We start from the raw sequence: 18,741 nt of genomic DNA on the forward strand, positions 1-18,741 counted from the left end.
CTAAAAAGATTGAGAACAAACTGGATCCAAAATAGAAAAGAGTGGCTAATTTTGATAGATTTCAACTACTGACGTAGCAAACTCGATGATGATAATGATGCTATATTTCTGAAAACTTTCCCATTCGCTTATAATGAGAGAAACAAAAAACGGAACTGAATTATTTATAATAAATAAGTATCGATTAAAATAAAATAATTTATTTTGATTCGTGAAGATATTTCAGTTTTAATACGTTTTCCCCATTTCATGTATGTCGTGTATTTTATAGGAATTCTTGAGGCCTAGTTTCTAATAGCGTGACTGCGGTCTTTTGTCGTAAATAAATAAATATTTTGCGTATATTCTGACATAGTTTCTCTAGCGTTGTGTGTTCGATAAATTATTTATTTTATAGTGGGAAAGTCAACACGGTACGCAACGATTATATGTTTTTTACTAAAATTAAGAACTATGTTGACATTATCTGCTCTACTATACAGAATGTTACACGACGAGCTTACACTATCTGTATATCGAAAACTACTTACACGATATTGATGAAAATTGGGTTGTAGGAATTACAAGCTATGACGAACTTAAAGAAAATATTTTGACAGATGTTTGTCAAAATATTTGCAAACTTTACAGCTATGTTATTTTAAATAGAACACCCTGTTTATTATTGCATTTTTAGATTCTGCGTAAAATTCTAGATAAAATTTGTTTAAGTTACCATACAGTCAAAACTTCATACTTTTTGAGTTTTTTTGTTTCAAAAATTTTGACAGATTGGGTCAAACTTTTCAAAGTTAATAGCCTATCCATTTACAAACAATATATCTTGAAAACTTTTGAACACAAAGAATAGATAACATTCTTTCAGTAATTTACATCGAAATCGAATTTCTAAATACAGGTTGTTCACAAATGATACGCCATTTCTTTAAACTTCAAACCCTAGTAAGTCAATAATTGAAATACTCTGTATTTTATAATTTTAATAAAAAAAGAAATCGGTTGTCGTTCAAATGCAAACAATGCTTTAAATCCAACAAAAACTAAAAACAAGATAGCAAATGTAAACAGACGCATAAAATCATCAAGTAGAAGAGACAAAAATAACCATATTAAAGAAATATGCAAACAACTACAAGAACACGCCGACCGTCAAGAATCTAGAGAACTGTTTGCCAAAGTAAAATACTTAACTAAAGAGTTCAAACCACAAACGCAGATAGTTAAAGATAACTCGGGAACGATCATCACCAATCCATAGGGCATAGCAGCGACATGGAAACAATATTGTGAAATTTTGTTTCATAGTGACCATCAAGACGTTAATCCAGAAGGAATATATGACGAAAAGGAACCACATATTTTAAAAATCGGTAATAGAAACCGCAATAAAATAATTAAAAGCTGAAAAATCTTAAGGAGAAGACAGAATCACGGTGGAAGCACTTTAAGAAATGGGAGACACAGGAATTAAAGTAATGTTCAAACTGTGTAATGAAATCTGGAATACAGGACAATGGCCAGATGATTGGTGTAAGCTCACTTTCATACCCATTTATAAGAAAGGCTCACCAACTGACTGTAATAGCTACCGCACTATAGCCCTGATCTTCCACGCAAGTAAAGTTCTGCTAACTATAATTAACAAAATATTAAAATCAATACTTCTACCACAGATCCCACAAGAACAATGTGGATTTGTCCCTGGAAGAGGCACACGAGAACAAATTCTCAATCTCAGACAAATTATAGAAACATCTAGAGAATTTAATCTAGAAACATATTTGTGGTTCGTCGACTACTCGAAAGCGTTCGATAATGTAAAGTGGCGTAAAATGTGGGGAATACTGAGAGAAATGGGTAATGGGTACCCCCGAATATCTAATATACCAACTGAAACAACTGTATATTAACAACACAGCAAACGTAAGAGTGAACAACACATACTCTGATAATTTTAAACTAGAAGCCGGTGTTCGTCAAGGATGTATTATCTCTCCCAGGTTATTCAATATATAGCGAACACATCATGCGCATTGTATTCGACGGATAGCAAGGAGGAATATCAGTCGGAGGCCGAAAAATTACCACTATGCTGACCACACTTTAGTACTAGCATCATCAACAAATGACCTTGAATACATCATGAACAGACTAGATACTATTAGTCGTGAATATGGACTTAAAATTAATGTATAGAAGACCAAGGTAATGCTAAATGATCGAATTAGAAATAACCAGCACGAAATACGAAACGTAGCGGGGTTTGAAGTGGTAATAAGTTTCAATTACTTAGGTTCTGTTATCACAAACAATGGTGGTTGCGAAGAAGAGATACGTCGACGCCTTACAATGGCCAAATCAGCAACGGTCAAACTTACTAAAATCTGGAAATATACGGACATAACCTGGAACACGAAATTGCGCCTAGTACGGACGCTTATCTTTCCTATCGCTACCTATGCGTCAGAAACTTGGACCATTAAAAAGTCTGACTCACTACGTATAATGGCTTTTGAAATGTGGGTATATCGTAGAATGATGCGCATACCCTGGACAGCACATCGCACAAATGTCTCAATATTGACAGAACTCGACATCAATACTAGGCTTACCACAATCATCAACCAAAATATATTGAGGTACTTTGGACACATTACCAGACGAATGAAGAGGTTGGTGGTTGAAGGCAAGGTAGATGGTAAAAAAACCCGAGAAAGATCACCACTCCGATGGTCAGACCAAATAAAGTGCGCTACCGGTTACTCTCTGTCTGAGGCAGCACACCGTGCCCAGGAGAGAGCAAAATGGATAGCATCCATTCGTCAGATACCATAACGTCACCACATCCTTACGAAGGATAGAGGATAGAGGAGGAGAAGGATTTTGGCTTGGTTTTTCTTTATGGGTCAGAACTATCGGGCAGCACTTGCTTTTCGTTTCTCTTAGAACCTTCGTTATGTTTTTATTTGCTTGATCTACATATTTTGTTTCATCTTGCAAGTCTTGTATATGTCTAGTTAGTGTATCTTCATATAGGTCGTTGTTTTCTGGGGAAATCCATTTCTTTTTTCTTGTTTTTAGGATCATCTTTGTTCTTTAGAATTTGACATTTAATAGTATCTTAGCTCGAATTAATCTGTGGTCGCTTTCTATTGAAAATTTGTTGAGTACTTCGATGTGTTTTATTATTTCTTTTATGTTTTTACGATATAATCTATTTCATTTTTGACACTTCCATCGGGGCTGATCTATGTCCATTTACCGTATTTACAGTACCGATTGCTACTTCTGCATCATCTTGTTTAAATCTCATTTTCGCATTTAAGTCGCCCATAATTATTGTGTAATATGCTGTTGTAGCATGTAACGCTATTTCTAGATCCTCATAAAATTCTTCAATTTCTTCATTTGAGTGTGTAGTCGTTGGAGCATATGTCTGGATTATGGGTCTATTATATATATATATATATATATATATATATATATATATATATATATATATATATATATATATATATATATATATATATATATATATATATTTTCCTGACCGTGAATTTTTAAATAGAACCTTTTTTATTTCCTGGGTTTGTCGGTCTGTTGTAAATAAAAATACTTAACTATTACTTTAACGTTTCGGCTATTTGCCATTTTCAATAAGCACTTTATTTTATAAACATTACATTATACAATTATATTTCATGTTACCATTCTTTAGAAGTTTAACATAATTAAAAATTGATATCTCCAGATTGGAAGATACAAACATTATCATAACATGTTTTTTTGATTTATAAAACTTGTTTGTCTTGTTCCTTCCTCCCCAGAAAGGTATACCAAATTGTATAAGTAAGTAAAAATTGGCAAAATAGATAAGCCATTTTAAAAATGAATTTAGATATAATAATGTCATCCTGTCTTATTAAATACAACTTCTATTTGATATGTATACACAGAAATTTGGAGTTATGTGCTACGAACTTTGCCAGTGCCTATATCTGAATATATTCTGATCGTACTGCTGTTCATGTCAGAATATCGTCTGCAATATCCAAAATCTTGTCTAAAAAATTATACTAAGACCAATTAATTCGTGTCCTTGCCGTTGTAAGGCTATAAACAAATGTAAAAAAAGTAGAAGAGAGCTGTGTCTCGATATAGAAAGAGTAAGGTATGATAAGATACATAATTTCCTTGTCACTTTCGTGCAGGACACTAAAATCAGTAACTTTTATTATCGAAATTTTTTATATTCTGTTTGTTTACTCTTTCGTATTTTGTCTAATTCCATAAATTTGATTGCTTCTGTTGTAGTCTGGTTGTAGTCGTAGTCATTCACGATCCACGATCTTTATACCCCTGAAAATAGAATAGATACCCTTATTATATAAAATTATATTTTGACTCTATTCTTTAAATTAGGAGACTTAATTCAGAATAAAACCTTTTTTCAGTAAACAGTAAACCTAAAATATTTTTTTAGTTCTTATTTTATTATGTATATATATATACTCGTAAGTTAAAAAAATATTAGCGTCTGTGGTTGTTATAATTTTTAGGGTATTCGTTTGGTAAAAATTCTGATTTGTAACATTGTAGGATTGTTTTTATACTGCTCATTGGTATTTAGGTGGGAATTGAATGACCGTTGCATCAAAAGTAGAGTAATAGAATTGTGTAGCATGTTTTTATAATTTAGTGCAATGGAACAATTTATATTACTTTGGACCACCAACTAATAGTAATATTATAATATAGGTTTTATATTTTTACACTTTATCGCGATTGTAAAAGCCTAGAAAATATTAATTTATGACTACAACATACGGTTTTCGATTTATAGAAATACATTCTAAGGTTTTAAAAGCTTGTCCACAATTGAGTACAAAGCCGAGCAAGCTATTGTGTAAAGAAAATCGAGAGACAAATTCGTGTCCACAAATAGGTTTTTGGAAAAAAATCATAGAATATTTGTCTCTCATTTCAAGTTTAAGGATATGAAACAAATGATAATGTGGATTTTTTACGAAACATGTTCCACTTGTTTTTTGTCAGCCGTAGTGAACGCATTTTTGTCCATTTTAATTTTTTTTTATCCTCAAAGAAACCGAACTGTTAATAAATTTTTAATCGGGCGTTTGTTTGCAGGGAATTATTATTTCTGATATAAAAATCGTGCTAAAAAAGGCAGTCGAAGAACACAAAAATCTACTTATAGTATAGCATTTGATATACTACAGTATACATAAGGTTATTGCTGATACTTCCAAGCTCAGATACTGTAGCATGATTTCTTTAAATCAGCTTTCTCTTTTCTTAATCTTACTGTCCAAAACATCTAGTCTAATTGTTTGAAATTAATTGAGAAAAAATAGTCTATATTTTGGAAATCCAAATGTCTTATAATTTCAGCTAAGAAAATAGGTGAGATTCCTGTGCAAAAATTTTACGCTTTCACCAAAGGCGCTCCTTCCTCTTTTTTCCTTATCCAAAATTATAACTGTGCCAGCAACGATTCCAACGAAGTCACTCATATTTAGCAACTAATTAGGGAAAAGCCTTTTAAGTGTAAACAAGACAAATTTACTAGACTTTCTATATATGTACATATATTTTCTGGATATGTATCGATATTGAATCTGTACATATCTACAGAAAATTACTTGATTTTCTATCCAAATCTAGACAAAGCTTAATGTTACAAAGGGTATACTATCATTCATTATTATTTTACTGAACCAAGGCCTCAGACACTAAAGCTAAGAAATTTGTCGTAAGTCTGGTGCAGTTTGACCTTGTAGAATTAACTGAAGCAGTCAAAATGGTCCGTTTCTTATAACATGACCAAAAAATATTGTCATTTGTGTTTTAATTGTGTTCAAAATCTCTCAGTCTTTTTCTTTTCTTCAATAAGTTCAGATACGCCTGAACGGGAGGTAATAGCTTTAGCAGCCATAAGTTTATAAACATAGATGTCGGATGTATGAGGAACGTGCTTTGAGGAAATACATAGATTGCATTTATGATGCCTACTTGCTACTTGTTGGGACAAATAAAATAAGATTAGAACAATATTACAAAAAAATTACCTTTTAAAAAATTAGGGTCATAACAACACCTCAATATATAGTTCTTTCTTTATTCTTTTCATCTTTAAATAAAGGCATTCCATTGCTTTCTCTAGTGCATTATATTTAGTAGGGTTTCCTTCTTTCATTCTTATTCTAGAATAATTTCTAAGGATTTCATCATATATTAACATATCTTTCGATTCCTCTCATCTATTTTCATAGTCACCAGTATAATTTTCCTATTATCCTTCCTTTTTTTTTCATATTCCCGCAAATTTGGCGTGAAAATCTAAATCAGATTATTTTTCTAGTTTAATTATTAATTTTTCGTTTTTCGTTTTTTTTTTCATTTTGGTCGATCTTTGTGCTCTTCTACAATTTTTTTGTAAATCTTTTTTTATTCAGTACGATTTAGAGTATTAGGCTAATTTATACAACGGTGAATGACAATGGAGTGTGGAGAAAACGATACAACTTACAGAATATACCAGGAACCAGATATTATAAAATATATTAAGATAGGACATCTGAGATGGACAGAGCACGTAATGCAGATCTAAACTAGCTAGAAAAACTAAAGCTAAAACTTAATAGACCTATTTGTCAGAAAAGAAGAGGAAGACTCAGAACAAGGTTACTTGATAACATCGATGAAGGCATAAGAAATATGGGAATATGTGCTTGGTGGAGGAAAGCTATGGGGGAGACTGGAGAGAAATTCTTTCAGAAATCGACTAAATAAAATATGTTTTTAACATGTTCATGATTGGTGCTGCGCTAAATCCTTTTTTAAAATCAAATTGATTGTACGCTTTGAAATGAAGATTTTAAATTTTACAAGATTTACTTTTATTATTTTTAATAATTTTTCACTCTAGTTCTTTACCTGATTTTTCCTTTGACATATTTTACGTTTACGTAATGGTTTTGTTAATCTCAGTGAAGTCTAGTTTCGTTTAGTGCTCAGGTGTTTTATTGTTTTATGACATCTAGTTTCATGTTCCAAAATCGAATGACGTAGTGATTATAAAAATGGCGTGTTTTTTTGTTTTTAAGTGTTAATTATACACACATATATATATATATATATATATATATATATATAATATATATATATATATATATATATATAATATATATATATATATATATTTCTCCTGACTCTTTTTCTAATTCTTACCTAGTATCCTAGTATGTTACTGGATAAATAAATTTATTATTAAGATATTATTTATATTCTTGAGTAAAGCCTTTTAAGAAGATAAATTATACAAATAAAGCAATAAATAAACAAAAATATACATTTAGCTCTATTAGGTCGATTATAATGATTTAAAATAAAAGTAGTAGACCCCATGTTATGAACGGTTAAGTAGTTGTAGTTTATTTGCGTATGAGGTGATGATGTTTGACTGTTAATTTTTGATCACTAGTCTTTGTTTTAATTTCTAATATAACTAACTCGGTGATTTATAGTTTGAATAAATAGCAGATTTCGAAAAATAATAAAAAAAACTTGTGCAGTATACTTGGAAAGTAAGTAACTATTTTATGACACGCACCAAATAACATAAAACATACAAATAATAGCTGATGGCAGTTGACATTTTAATATATGACACATGACATTAGAGAATGGTTACACATTTAACAGTTGATATATGACATATGACATAAAGTGACTATTGACAAACAAAAAAATAAATTGAATTATATTACAGTGATCCCTCTTACACATAGCTAAATCTTTCTTTAAGTTTAATATTTAATACCGCCTTACTTGTTGCCTTAACCTGGCTGCTTATGTATGTTGATATCGACATTAAATATTTCTAGAATATCTCTCTTAGTCGTATATGAAGAAAACTAAAAGTATTAGCAGTGAACTAGTTTAGGAACTATAGTAGACTCTTCTTGACACTGTATCCTACGGGAGGAATAAAATAGAAACAGTAAGAATTGATTAATATGAGTACTAGCTTTTTTAATTTAACTTAGCTATAGCCGCTTTTGCTTTCTCAATTAGACAATTACTTTAATTTAGCCATAGCTCTGTCATTATTTTAGCTTTTCCAAATTGTTGGCATAACTTAATAAATTGCTTTTTATTTGCAGGTGATATGAACCGTCATGATGATGTCAATTGTAAGTTTCAGTAATATTTACTTGTATGAGAAATCGGTTTTATTAAAATACCCTAAACAATTACCCTCAAATTTGACATATATCTAATATTGACTAAAATTGAAATATAATTACTGGAATTATTTTCGGTTTTTAATAGACAGTGGTACTTGTTCCCATACCAAATGATTTTTATATATATATATATTTATATATAATAGTTAATATTAGTTAAACTGAATATAATGTAGCTTCAGTAATAATAAGCATACTATAAATAAAACTAATGTGCCTATAAACTAGATAGCGACTTTTAAGTTTGCAGATCGGGCATATCATGTATAACAGTAATATTTGCCATTTTGATGTTAATTGGGAACTCAATATAGGTACACCATCGCACAATACATAAGCTTCATATACAGGATTGGCCACTTAAAAGAGCCCATCCTGATATTTGGCACTATGCATTTGATTTTGTGAAAATGCTGAAACAGGTCGATTTTTATCTAAGAGTAGTCATCTATTAACAATATAGACATCTGTTATTTGTCAATCCCTTCCCTTTAATTACCACAAACCTTTAATTTTAAATAGAGAATATACCATGTGAATCAACAAAACCTAACGCCAATTTTTTGATAGTGTCAATTGAAAATTTTTCACTTCACGTCAAAAACTATAATAAAACGAAATTTGCAACATTAATAGGTAACTTTATTAGACGTAACTTAAATAAAATTTACTAAATTTTAAATTAATAAATTAATAATTCAGCTATAGTTATTTAATTATATGTTTAAAATGCTAATCACCAACGTCCATACAATTATAAAGTCGCTGAACTACATTCAAGAACTATTCGTTGTCTTAGTTTTTATAATAAAGGAGAAATGGTATATACATCTTTCTTTTTAAATAACCCCATAGATGGAAGTCCCGGTATCGCCATACGTTTATATCGTCGACAGTAGTGGGCAAAAACTCATATTCTTGAGCTATTTTTTTAGTACTTAAAGGAAATTTCAAATTAACACGAACCACAATTGTTACGTTTGCCGTTTACGTACTAATACGTTTTTCACACTCCTTTTTTTATCAGCTACTGATCTCGTTTCATGAAATTTTGTTTGTCATGAACTTGTTATTCTAATGAAAAACGCCTTATTGTGGTCAAATAGAAAAAAATCGGATAGTGGTTAGCCGATCGTACACAGAAACATTACGTAGTCCTTGTTGCTCAGAATTAGACCGACCTTCTGAGTCGTCACCGTTTTAGTCGATGGGCCCTTGATAAGGTTGCACTGTTTTCGAAAAAAAATTGTTTTCCTATTAGGCCCACTTTTGGCTTAAAGGGTACGTGATTAAACAAAATTCCCGTATTTGTGGTGATGAGCTCAAGGTTCAAGAGTTGCCATTACATCCAGAAAAAACAACTGTTTGGTGTGGTATATGGGCCGATGGAATCGTCGATCCATATTTTTTTAAAACATAGGCCGGCTAGAATGTTGCTGTGAATAGAGACCGATATCGCGCCATGATAATGAACTTTTTGGTACCAGAAATCAAAACTCGTGATCTTGATGACATTTGGTTTCAACAAGATGGTGCCACTTGCCATACAGCCCGTGAAAGCAAGACTTTACGACCAGAACGATTCGGTGCACAATTTATTTTACGCTTCGGACCACTGAATTGGCCGCCTAAATCCTATGACATCATACCTTTAGACTTTTTCCTTTAAGGCTACGTAAAGTCCAAAGTCTACATGAATAAACCGGCTACTATTAAGGCATTGGCATTGAGGCATATTACTTGAATCATTTGTCAAATACCAATCGAAATGCTCGAACGCATCATCGAGAATTGGAACTTACCTTTAAAAAGTAATTGTAAAGAATGGTTCTTTTGTATAGTAATGAAGATATTTAAATAAAATTCATTTCTTTTATTGTTTTTTCTTTTTGAAAAAGTACCTATAAAGGATTGAAAGGACAAAACATCTATACTCACTGACATTAGAAGTGTTAAACCCAGAAGGAATAATTTCTTGAACTTATTTTTTTGGCAACATGGTAGATTTACATCAAGAATGAAACGATAACGTTGTCAAGAATTTTTATTAACAAGTAATCAAAAAAAATTAATAATGTTTGGCGACCCCGTAGCTAAATACATTCATTTATACGTCTAGGCATTGACAAAATGAGATGATCGATGTCTGCTTGTGGCACCTCGTTCCAAGCAACTTGAACTTCATGTTCAGGCGGCCAGGGTAAAACATTAACGCTAGCTTCTTGGAGAAACTCCATAGTTTGACGAGCAATATGGGGACGCGCGTTGTCTTGCTGAAAAAGAACGTCCCGACGGCCGTCGAGAGAAGGCAGTAAAGTGTTTTGTAAAATGTCATCAACATAATACGTAGCTGTTATATTGCCTCGAATAAACACAAGTGGTGATCGGCTACCATAGGCAATAGTCCCCCAAACCATTGCTCAAACTATCCTGTGTATATGCCTTTTAGCAGCAAACCCGATATCTCGTCGCTCTCCACGGCGTCGTATTACCATCCTACGACCATCATGAATTCTTAAACAGAATCGTGATTCATCGTTGAATGCTATATTAAGCCATTCTGTCACCCAATGTTGCATTCTCTGCACTAATTTAAACGTTGATGACAGTGGTCCGCAGTCAAAGCACTAGTAGTGTATAGTGTACGCATATTAACAGGTCTACCTATTACTTCAAACCATTGGTCAGCAATTTGACGCGTAGTAGCAAAACGGTGTACAGACCGTAATCTAAAGCGCCCATCTTGATGCTCCGTGGTACGCCTCGATTGACTAGTTGGTCTTCTTCGTGTTCCTCTACCTTTGTTTATCTAGATACGGCAGACACGCATAACCGTCATTGCCGTACAATTAACACGACGGCCAATTTCGCGATACGACAAACCCATATCTCTATACGCAATAATTCTACCCCTGTCAAAATCGGCATACGAACCGACATTCACGAATCGGTCTTTTAAAAAAAAGTTTAAAGATAAAACTTTATTTTTACAAAAAGTAGAAAATATACAACATTGGTAGAGGTAATGGATTTTGACAAGAGCTATGAGTCATGCCAATGCAGTACACAAGTTTACCTGTTATTTACAAGGTCATAGCTCTTGTCAAAATCCATTACCTATAAATACTGTTATCATAGCATGTTTTAAATATAGTTATTCTGTTACCAAAAAGTTTAGTTCAAGAAATTATTCCTTCTGGATGTAACACTTTTAATTTCACTGAGTATATAAACTTATTGCTAAATAGATTGCGGTTATCGACCAAAACAAAGAAAACAATATTAAAAAAAATAAATCAAATTAATTATTGTTATGTTATTATTAACTCTAAAGTGAATGAATAAAAAATGCTATATCTTTAATCTGAAAAAGTAACACATAACGTTCTCGTAATATCAAAAAAGTGTATAACTTATATAAATACAAAATGTATAATATACTTTAATTCAAATAAACAAAATTCTAAAAAAAACGTAACTTATTAATAGTTAAAATAAGGACAAATTCGATAATAAAATAAGTTATACAATGTGCCCCTAATTGACCGTAATAAAAAACAAGAATCGTCTAATTAAAATATCTACATCCACTCAAAATCAGCCAAAGTGAATGAAGTCACGCCCTCGACCCATATTCTAACGCCAAAGTTACCCTATTCTCGTCGGAAAAAAAATCGGAAACATAGAATTTGATGATATAATGAGGGCAAACTTAGCAATTAGCAGTGCATTGAAAGGTGTTAAAAAAATCTGGAAAGTAAGAAAAATGCTTCTATAGTTTATGTTTAAACGAATGGGACAAAAAAACAATTAAACTTACCACAAACGTGGGTTTTCTCTACTGAACTGTACTTAAAAAATTTGTAAATTTACGTCAGTGGCCATTGCGACAATAAACTAAGAAATTAGATGAAATCTTTCTATAACTGGTCGCCACATAAATTAAAAATTTAAGTTGCAATATAGACATCCTTAATAGGTATTTAAACTTGTATTTACATTACACAAGTTTCAACTTAGACGGAATTGAATTACATGGGGAGCTCTAAATTAAGGCGTAATCGGCAGCAATATTACGCATTTTTCAAAATGGTCTAGACACAGACAGAGTTAATGATATACGAACTTAAGTACGGCGTTCAGAACATCGAACAATATCTTTAATGAGCCATCTACTAAAGATATTTCTAAAAGTCATCCACAACCGAGTTTATCAAAAGTTGTATTCAGATATTAGTGATACACAGATGGGGTTCAGAAAGGGACTAGGTACTCGAGAAGCTCTCTTCGGTTTGAATGTTCTCACACAAAGATGCCTAGACGTTAATCAGGAAGTACATGCATGTTTTATCGATTTTGAAAAAGCGTTTGACAGAGTACGCCATGATAAGCTAAGAGACATTCTTGAAAGAAAGAACATAGATAATAAAGATCTGCGAATAATTCTCAATCTATATTGGAATCAGAAAGCTAACATTCAAAATAGAAAATGAGATATCACAAGCAATAGAAATACGTAGAGGAGTGCGACAGGGATGCATTTTGTCACCGCTGCTATTTAATGTTTATAGTGAAAGCATCTGCCAGGAAACCCTTTTGCAAGCAAACGAAGGAATCGTAATCAATGGAGAGGTTGTAAATATTATTCGATACGCAGACGACACTGTACTAGTTGCAAGAACAGTAGAAGAATTACAATGATTACTTACAAATATAAATATTGCCTGCAACAATTATGGCATAAGTATCAATATCAAAAAACCAAGTATATTGTCTTCAGTAAGAACATGACACAACCAGCACATATTAGTATAAACGGCATTCAAATTGAAAGAGTATTAAGTTACAAATACTTGGGGACTTCAATAAACGAAACTGGAGACCAAAACAATGAAATAAAAAGACGTATCGAAATTGCCAGGGCCACCTTTATAAAGATGAGAAAATTCTTCTGCAACAGAGATATAAGCATCCCTCTACGATTAAGAATGCTAAGGGGCTACGTATTTAACACGCTATTATACGGTGTAGAGGCCTGGACTCTCAACATAAAAAATATTGTAAGTTTCAATATGTGATGCTACCGTCGAATGCTAAAAATAAGTTGGGTTGAAAGAGTCACAAACTTTAAAGTAATGCGAAGGATAGGAACAAACCCAGAAATTTTGTCAACGAGCAAACGAAGAAAACTCGAATATTTGGGTCACTTGATGAGAGGACATAAATACGCATTACTTAAAAATATAATGCAAGGAAAATAGAAGGAAAACATAATCCAGGCCGTAGAAGAATGTCATGGGCGCGTAATTTGAGAGTGTGGTTTGGCTGTACCACTAATGAACTCTTTAGGTCAGCTATAAACAAGGTCAGGATAGCATTGATGATTTCCAATCTCCGATAGGAGTGGCACAAGAAGAAGAAGAAGAAGAACGGCCTAGCTTGGTACAGTACCGTCAAAAGTTTTAGGAAAATAGAATGCTACATTATAACACGTATGAGTGATGAAGGTGCTTATCATAATAAAGTTGATTAAATAATTTTGCTGTGCTCCTTGCGCACTTTCCATTTTTTAAAAACATGGAAATAAATTCAACACGTTGTGTGATAGAATAGATCATTTCGAAGTTAATATCGTTGTTTAACGCTACAAAAAATAGTTCAAATAACTAAACTTTTTACCAATTTTTTTTATTGCAGTTTTTGACGTGGCGTAAAAAATTTGTCACTAACACTAGCAAAACAAATGCGTTACATTTAGTTTTCAAGAGGTGTAACACTTTTAATAAATTGATATTTTGTTACAAGAACAGAGTTAATATGAAAAGAAAAAACATAGATACCTAAATTCTACAATAAAATACATGTCTAATGATGTGCCACGCGTGGTCTATTCCCTAATTAGAATTAAGAGTTTATTATACTGGAACGGAGAGAAATAAAAATTGAGCTATTTCAGCATTTTCACGAAGTCCAATAAATATTGCCAAATATCAGGGTTGACTATTTTAAGTGACCAATCCTGTATATACAAAAATAATTTAACTAGACGTAAAAAAACAAGTTATTTTATGAGTTTTTGACAAAAATTTGGTTCATTGTAAATTTAGTAAAAACAAACGAGCTGATACAAAAGCTACTAATTTATTTGGAGCGTATTTATCCAGTCATTTTTTAGAGTACGAATTTCTTTAAAGAAACTAAGTTTGAGTATAAAACTAATAAAAGTTTATCCTACAAGAATAAAACCTTAAGTGGTACTTGGGAAGAGAATTTTTTAAATCAAAATTGAAAGTATTTTATTACATACAGAATGTTTAAGAAATAAAAAACAAATAACAAAAACAGTTGTGCAACTTTGAAAACTACATAATCTGTTGATGTGTTTTGTGGAATTCATTATGGTACTTTTTCTTTGTATTTTAGCAGTACTATTCCAAATAGTTTTTCTATCATATTCTTTAGGATTTCTACTAGTTATGTCATTTTTATTATACGTAAAATTCATTAAAACATTTGCTATTTGAACATTACTTGATGATGCTGCAAAATTATATTATCGCCGAGTACAGAATGCGCTGAATTGTTTCTGAACTTTAAATTGTTTTTTATTTTTTGCAGCTTTGATAAACATTTATTAACCGTACTTTATATATCGTCTTATAGCAATACAATATAATCGCATAAAACGCGTGAAAACTTTTAAATACCTTGGCACCACAATCAATGACCAATCGGATCCACAACAAGAGATAAAAACCCGAATACAAATGGCAAGACAAGCTTTTGTGAAATTCAGACCGCTCCTATGTAATCAAAACCTAAATTTCGAAATACGCTACAGAATGGTCAAGTGCTACATATGGTCCATCTTGCTTTATGGCATGGAAACGTGGACTTTGAAAAAAACATCTATCAACAAACTTGAAGCATTTGAAATGTGGTCATTGAGAAGAATGATGCGCATACCTTGGGTGGATAGAGTTCGAAACGATGACGTCCTTAAGAGAGCCGGCGTGGAAAGAGAACTCTTTGAATTAATTAAAAAACGCAAGATTGGTTACCTTGGGCACATATTGAGAGGAGCAAAATATGAAATACCACAGTTAATCCTACAAGGGAAGATCGAAGGTAGGAGAGGAGCCGGCCGCAAACAATTATCCTGGTTAAGGAATATTAAAGAATGGACAGGAATACACAATACAGGCAAGCTGTGTCACGCCGCCAAGAACAGAATTCTAGTAATGAGATAGTCGCCTACGCACTTTGGTGTATGGCATGTTAAGAAGAAGAAGCAATATTGCAAAACGAATAATATCGTTTAAATTATTTTGAAATGAAGAAACGCATTTAGCGATATGCAAAGTTATAATGTAGGTATCAATTTATCTCCCAGCAAACCATGTACTTATGGGTGTTAAATAGTGTGTTGCATAAATAATTTAAACAGTCGAAGTAAAATAGAAAATATGTATGCAGTAAAATATTATAAAATACACATGCATCAATACAAACAAACATACAATACCTACTCTATTAATAAAAATCTGTATAAATTTATTATCTGTGTATACCTATATCGTTTATCTCTGAGCTACAATATGAAAAAATAAAAAAATGTACGTACGAAAATAAATGTCATCTTTTAAGTTTTTTTAGTACTGTGGATGTAAATACAATATAATAATAACAAAAATAAAAGCAAAACCTTCAGAATTGATATTCTACAAAACAGAAAAAGTTATACCATGGCATTTTGATAAGTTATGAATTACTTACGATATCAGGACAGATGTGAGATTACTAAATTATGACCATTACTATAAAAATGAATATTTTTAAAGCATATTGAAATTATTATTGATATAATTTTACTTGTTTATATGTATCCAGATATTCACAGTCTGTAACTTTAAAGAACTAGGTAAAAAGAAATAAGAATAAGACTTACTCACAATCAATTGATTCTACCACCAACGACCGGTTTCGCATACTATAATTTGCTATGCATCTTCAGGTCAATAGTATATGGTAAACTAAATGCTAAAAATATAATAACCCGTATTAGGGTGCTGTCTGGGACAGCAGGGAATATACAGCAATTATCCCAATATTATATGTCTATGACTTTAAATACATAAATAAATATTACTTACATGCCGATACAAGGATTAATATTAAATGTTTGAGAAAACAGTTAAAACATTGTTATGGTAAACTGCTGGCAGGTGATCTTCGATTTTACTGCAACTATTAACGAATAAACGGAAAGTTCTTGAGGGGAAAAGATATTACAAACTAGACTATGAATGTAGGTATTGTGTAAATTGTTTGTTAAAAATTAAATATGATGGATTATATTATTTAATAGTTATTTAACCAGCAAGTGTATTAATAAGGGCGATTAACAATTGAGATATTTTAACGCGTGAGTGAAGCGAGCGCGTTAATGTTCGAGATTGTTAATCGCCATTTTAATTCACGAGTTCGTTACAAAACTTTTCCGTCGACCGTACTTTTCAGAAATAAAGATATCTTAGTTTAAATATTTATTTACTTAACGATAAACAACAATTTTTTCAGCTTTCATTGACTTTATTCAAAGTTTCCTTACTGGTAGTTTTATTATAGTAAACATTAATATTCGAAATGGTGCAATTACTGAAATTAAAGGAAGATATTGACAAATGATTATCTGCTGTATAGCATTTTGACAAATTTATATTTAAGTCTTCTTGGACCTCTGTAAATTCTGTGATAGAAGAAGTTAAATTCTGGTGGAGTTAAATTAAACTCTTCGTGAATATCCATCCTTTGATTTTTCAAATAAACGGAATTTTAAACAATAAAGTAAATAATGACATACAATGACAGATAGTACTAACAGCGGCTACTTCATTTTAAATTAATTTTTTAGTGGGAATATAAATAGGTATATCTTTGGTTGCCTACGCCACAGGTCACTGCCAATCACAGAGCCTTTAATTAATTTATGCAACAATGTATGTTGTGTTGCCTATAATGAAATCGTTCATTAATAGAAAATCATTCATTAATAGGGATCATTAATCAATGATTTTGAGGGTGTTAAAATTAATCATAAATGGACGGTCGACGGAAAAAGTTATTTATATTCAAGAGGTATATTTTGAAAATATGTGTTAATTTATTGAAATTATTTATTTAGAACAGACAGCACTGTGATAATGTAGAAAAATATGGATGTTCTATTTTTGATATGGGTGTGCAACAACTCCAACTTGTAATTATCAAATTAATGATGAACCGATTTTGGTCTGTATTTGGGCAGAAAAGAAATTATTGTGGTGTCAATTAAATAAAAAACACAATTAAATGTCTGTTTTGTCTTTTTGAATATGTTGTGTTTCTGCTTAAGTGTTTTTAATTTAATTGAAATCACAATAATTTCTTTTCTTTCCAAATACAGACCAAAATTGGTTCATCATTAAGTTGATAATTACCAGTTGGAGTTATTGCACACCCAAACTTATATCGAAAATGGAACATTTATTTTTTTCTACATTATCACAGTGCTGTGTGTTCTAAATAAATAATTTCAATAAATTAAGACACATTTACAAAAATATACCTCTCGAATAAATATAAATAACTTTTAAATAATATAATACATCACATTTAATTTTCAACAAACAATTTACACAATACCTACATTCCTAGTCTAGTTGTTAATATCTTTTCCCCTCAAGAACTTTCCCTTTATCCGTTAATAGTTGCAGTAAAACCGATAAAATCAAATGTCGCCAGTTTACCACAGTTTTTGAACTATGTTTTCTCAAACCTTTAATAACAATCCTTGTATCGGCATGTAAGTAATATTTATTTATTTATTTTCAATTTTACTAGATTGTTTTTTCACTTAAGTTTTATTTTGTTTTATTTAATCAATTTTAAAGTAATATTTAATAACCACACACATATAATATTGGCATAATAGCTGTATATTCTGTACCAGACAGATGCATAGCAAATTATAGTATGCGAAACCGGTCGTTGATGGTAGAATAAATTGATTGTGAATGCCTTGAAATGGACTCACACAGACAACATATTCAGGATTTTAAGAATTATTTTGTTTAATAATATTATCCCCAGACGAACATCAAACAACACATATGTGTACTATAAAGTATAATCTAGAAAAAAACAGAAAACCGAATAAAATATATATGCCTGAAATAAGACCAGACGGATTAAACATAGAAAAAGTTTTAAAAATCTTGGAATAAATGAAGGATGTACATAACAAAGCAATAAATGAAACATATGCCGACTTAAATCAACCTTATTATAATATAAATTGTGAGGCAAATTAGAAGAACCAAAATCATCACATTATGCAGGCAATAAAATTTTTTTATTACAATCGTTCTCAAATTTTTCTTTCTTTCATAATGACCTGAACTTATGTTTTACTTCCTGAATGTTGCATATG

General features: G+C 31.3%; 1 protein-coding gene across 2 annotated transcripts in view; it reads left to right on the forward strand.

Moving 5' to 3' along the window:
• slo (calcium-activated potassium channel slo) overlaps positions 1-18,741 on the forward strand; it is a 535,662-nt gene that overhangs the window by 444,753 nt on the left and 72,168 nt on the right. For both annotated transcript variants that reach the window (XM_072540708.1, XM_072540706.1), the window contains one exon: positions 8,187-8,216. In XM_072540708.1, the coding sequence (XP_072396809.1) occupies positions 8,187-8,216 (30 nt within the window). The remainder of the gene's footprint in view (positions 1-8,186; positions 8,217-18,741) is intronic.

The sequence above is a fragment of the Diabrotica undecimpunctata genome, chromosome 8 (genome assembly GCF_040954645.1).
Source record: "Diabrotica undecimpunctata isolate CICGRU chromosome 8, icDiaUnde3, whole genome shotgun sequence".
NCBI classification, from domain to species: domain Eukaryota; kingdom Metazoa; phylum Arthropoda; class Insecta; order Coleoptera; family Chrysomelidae; genus Diabrotica; species Diabrotica undecimpunctata.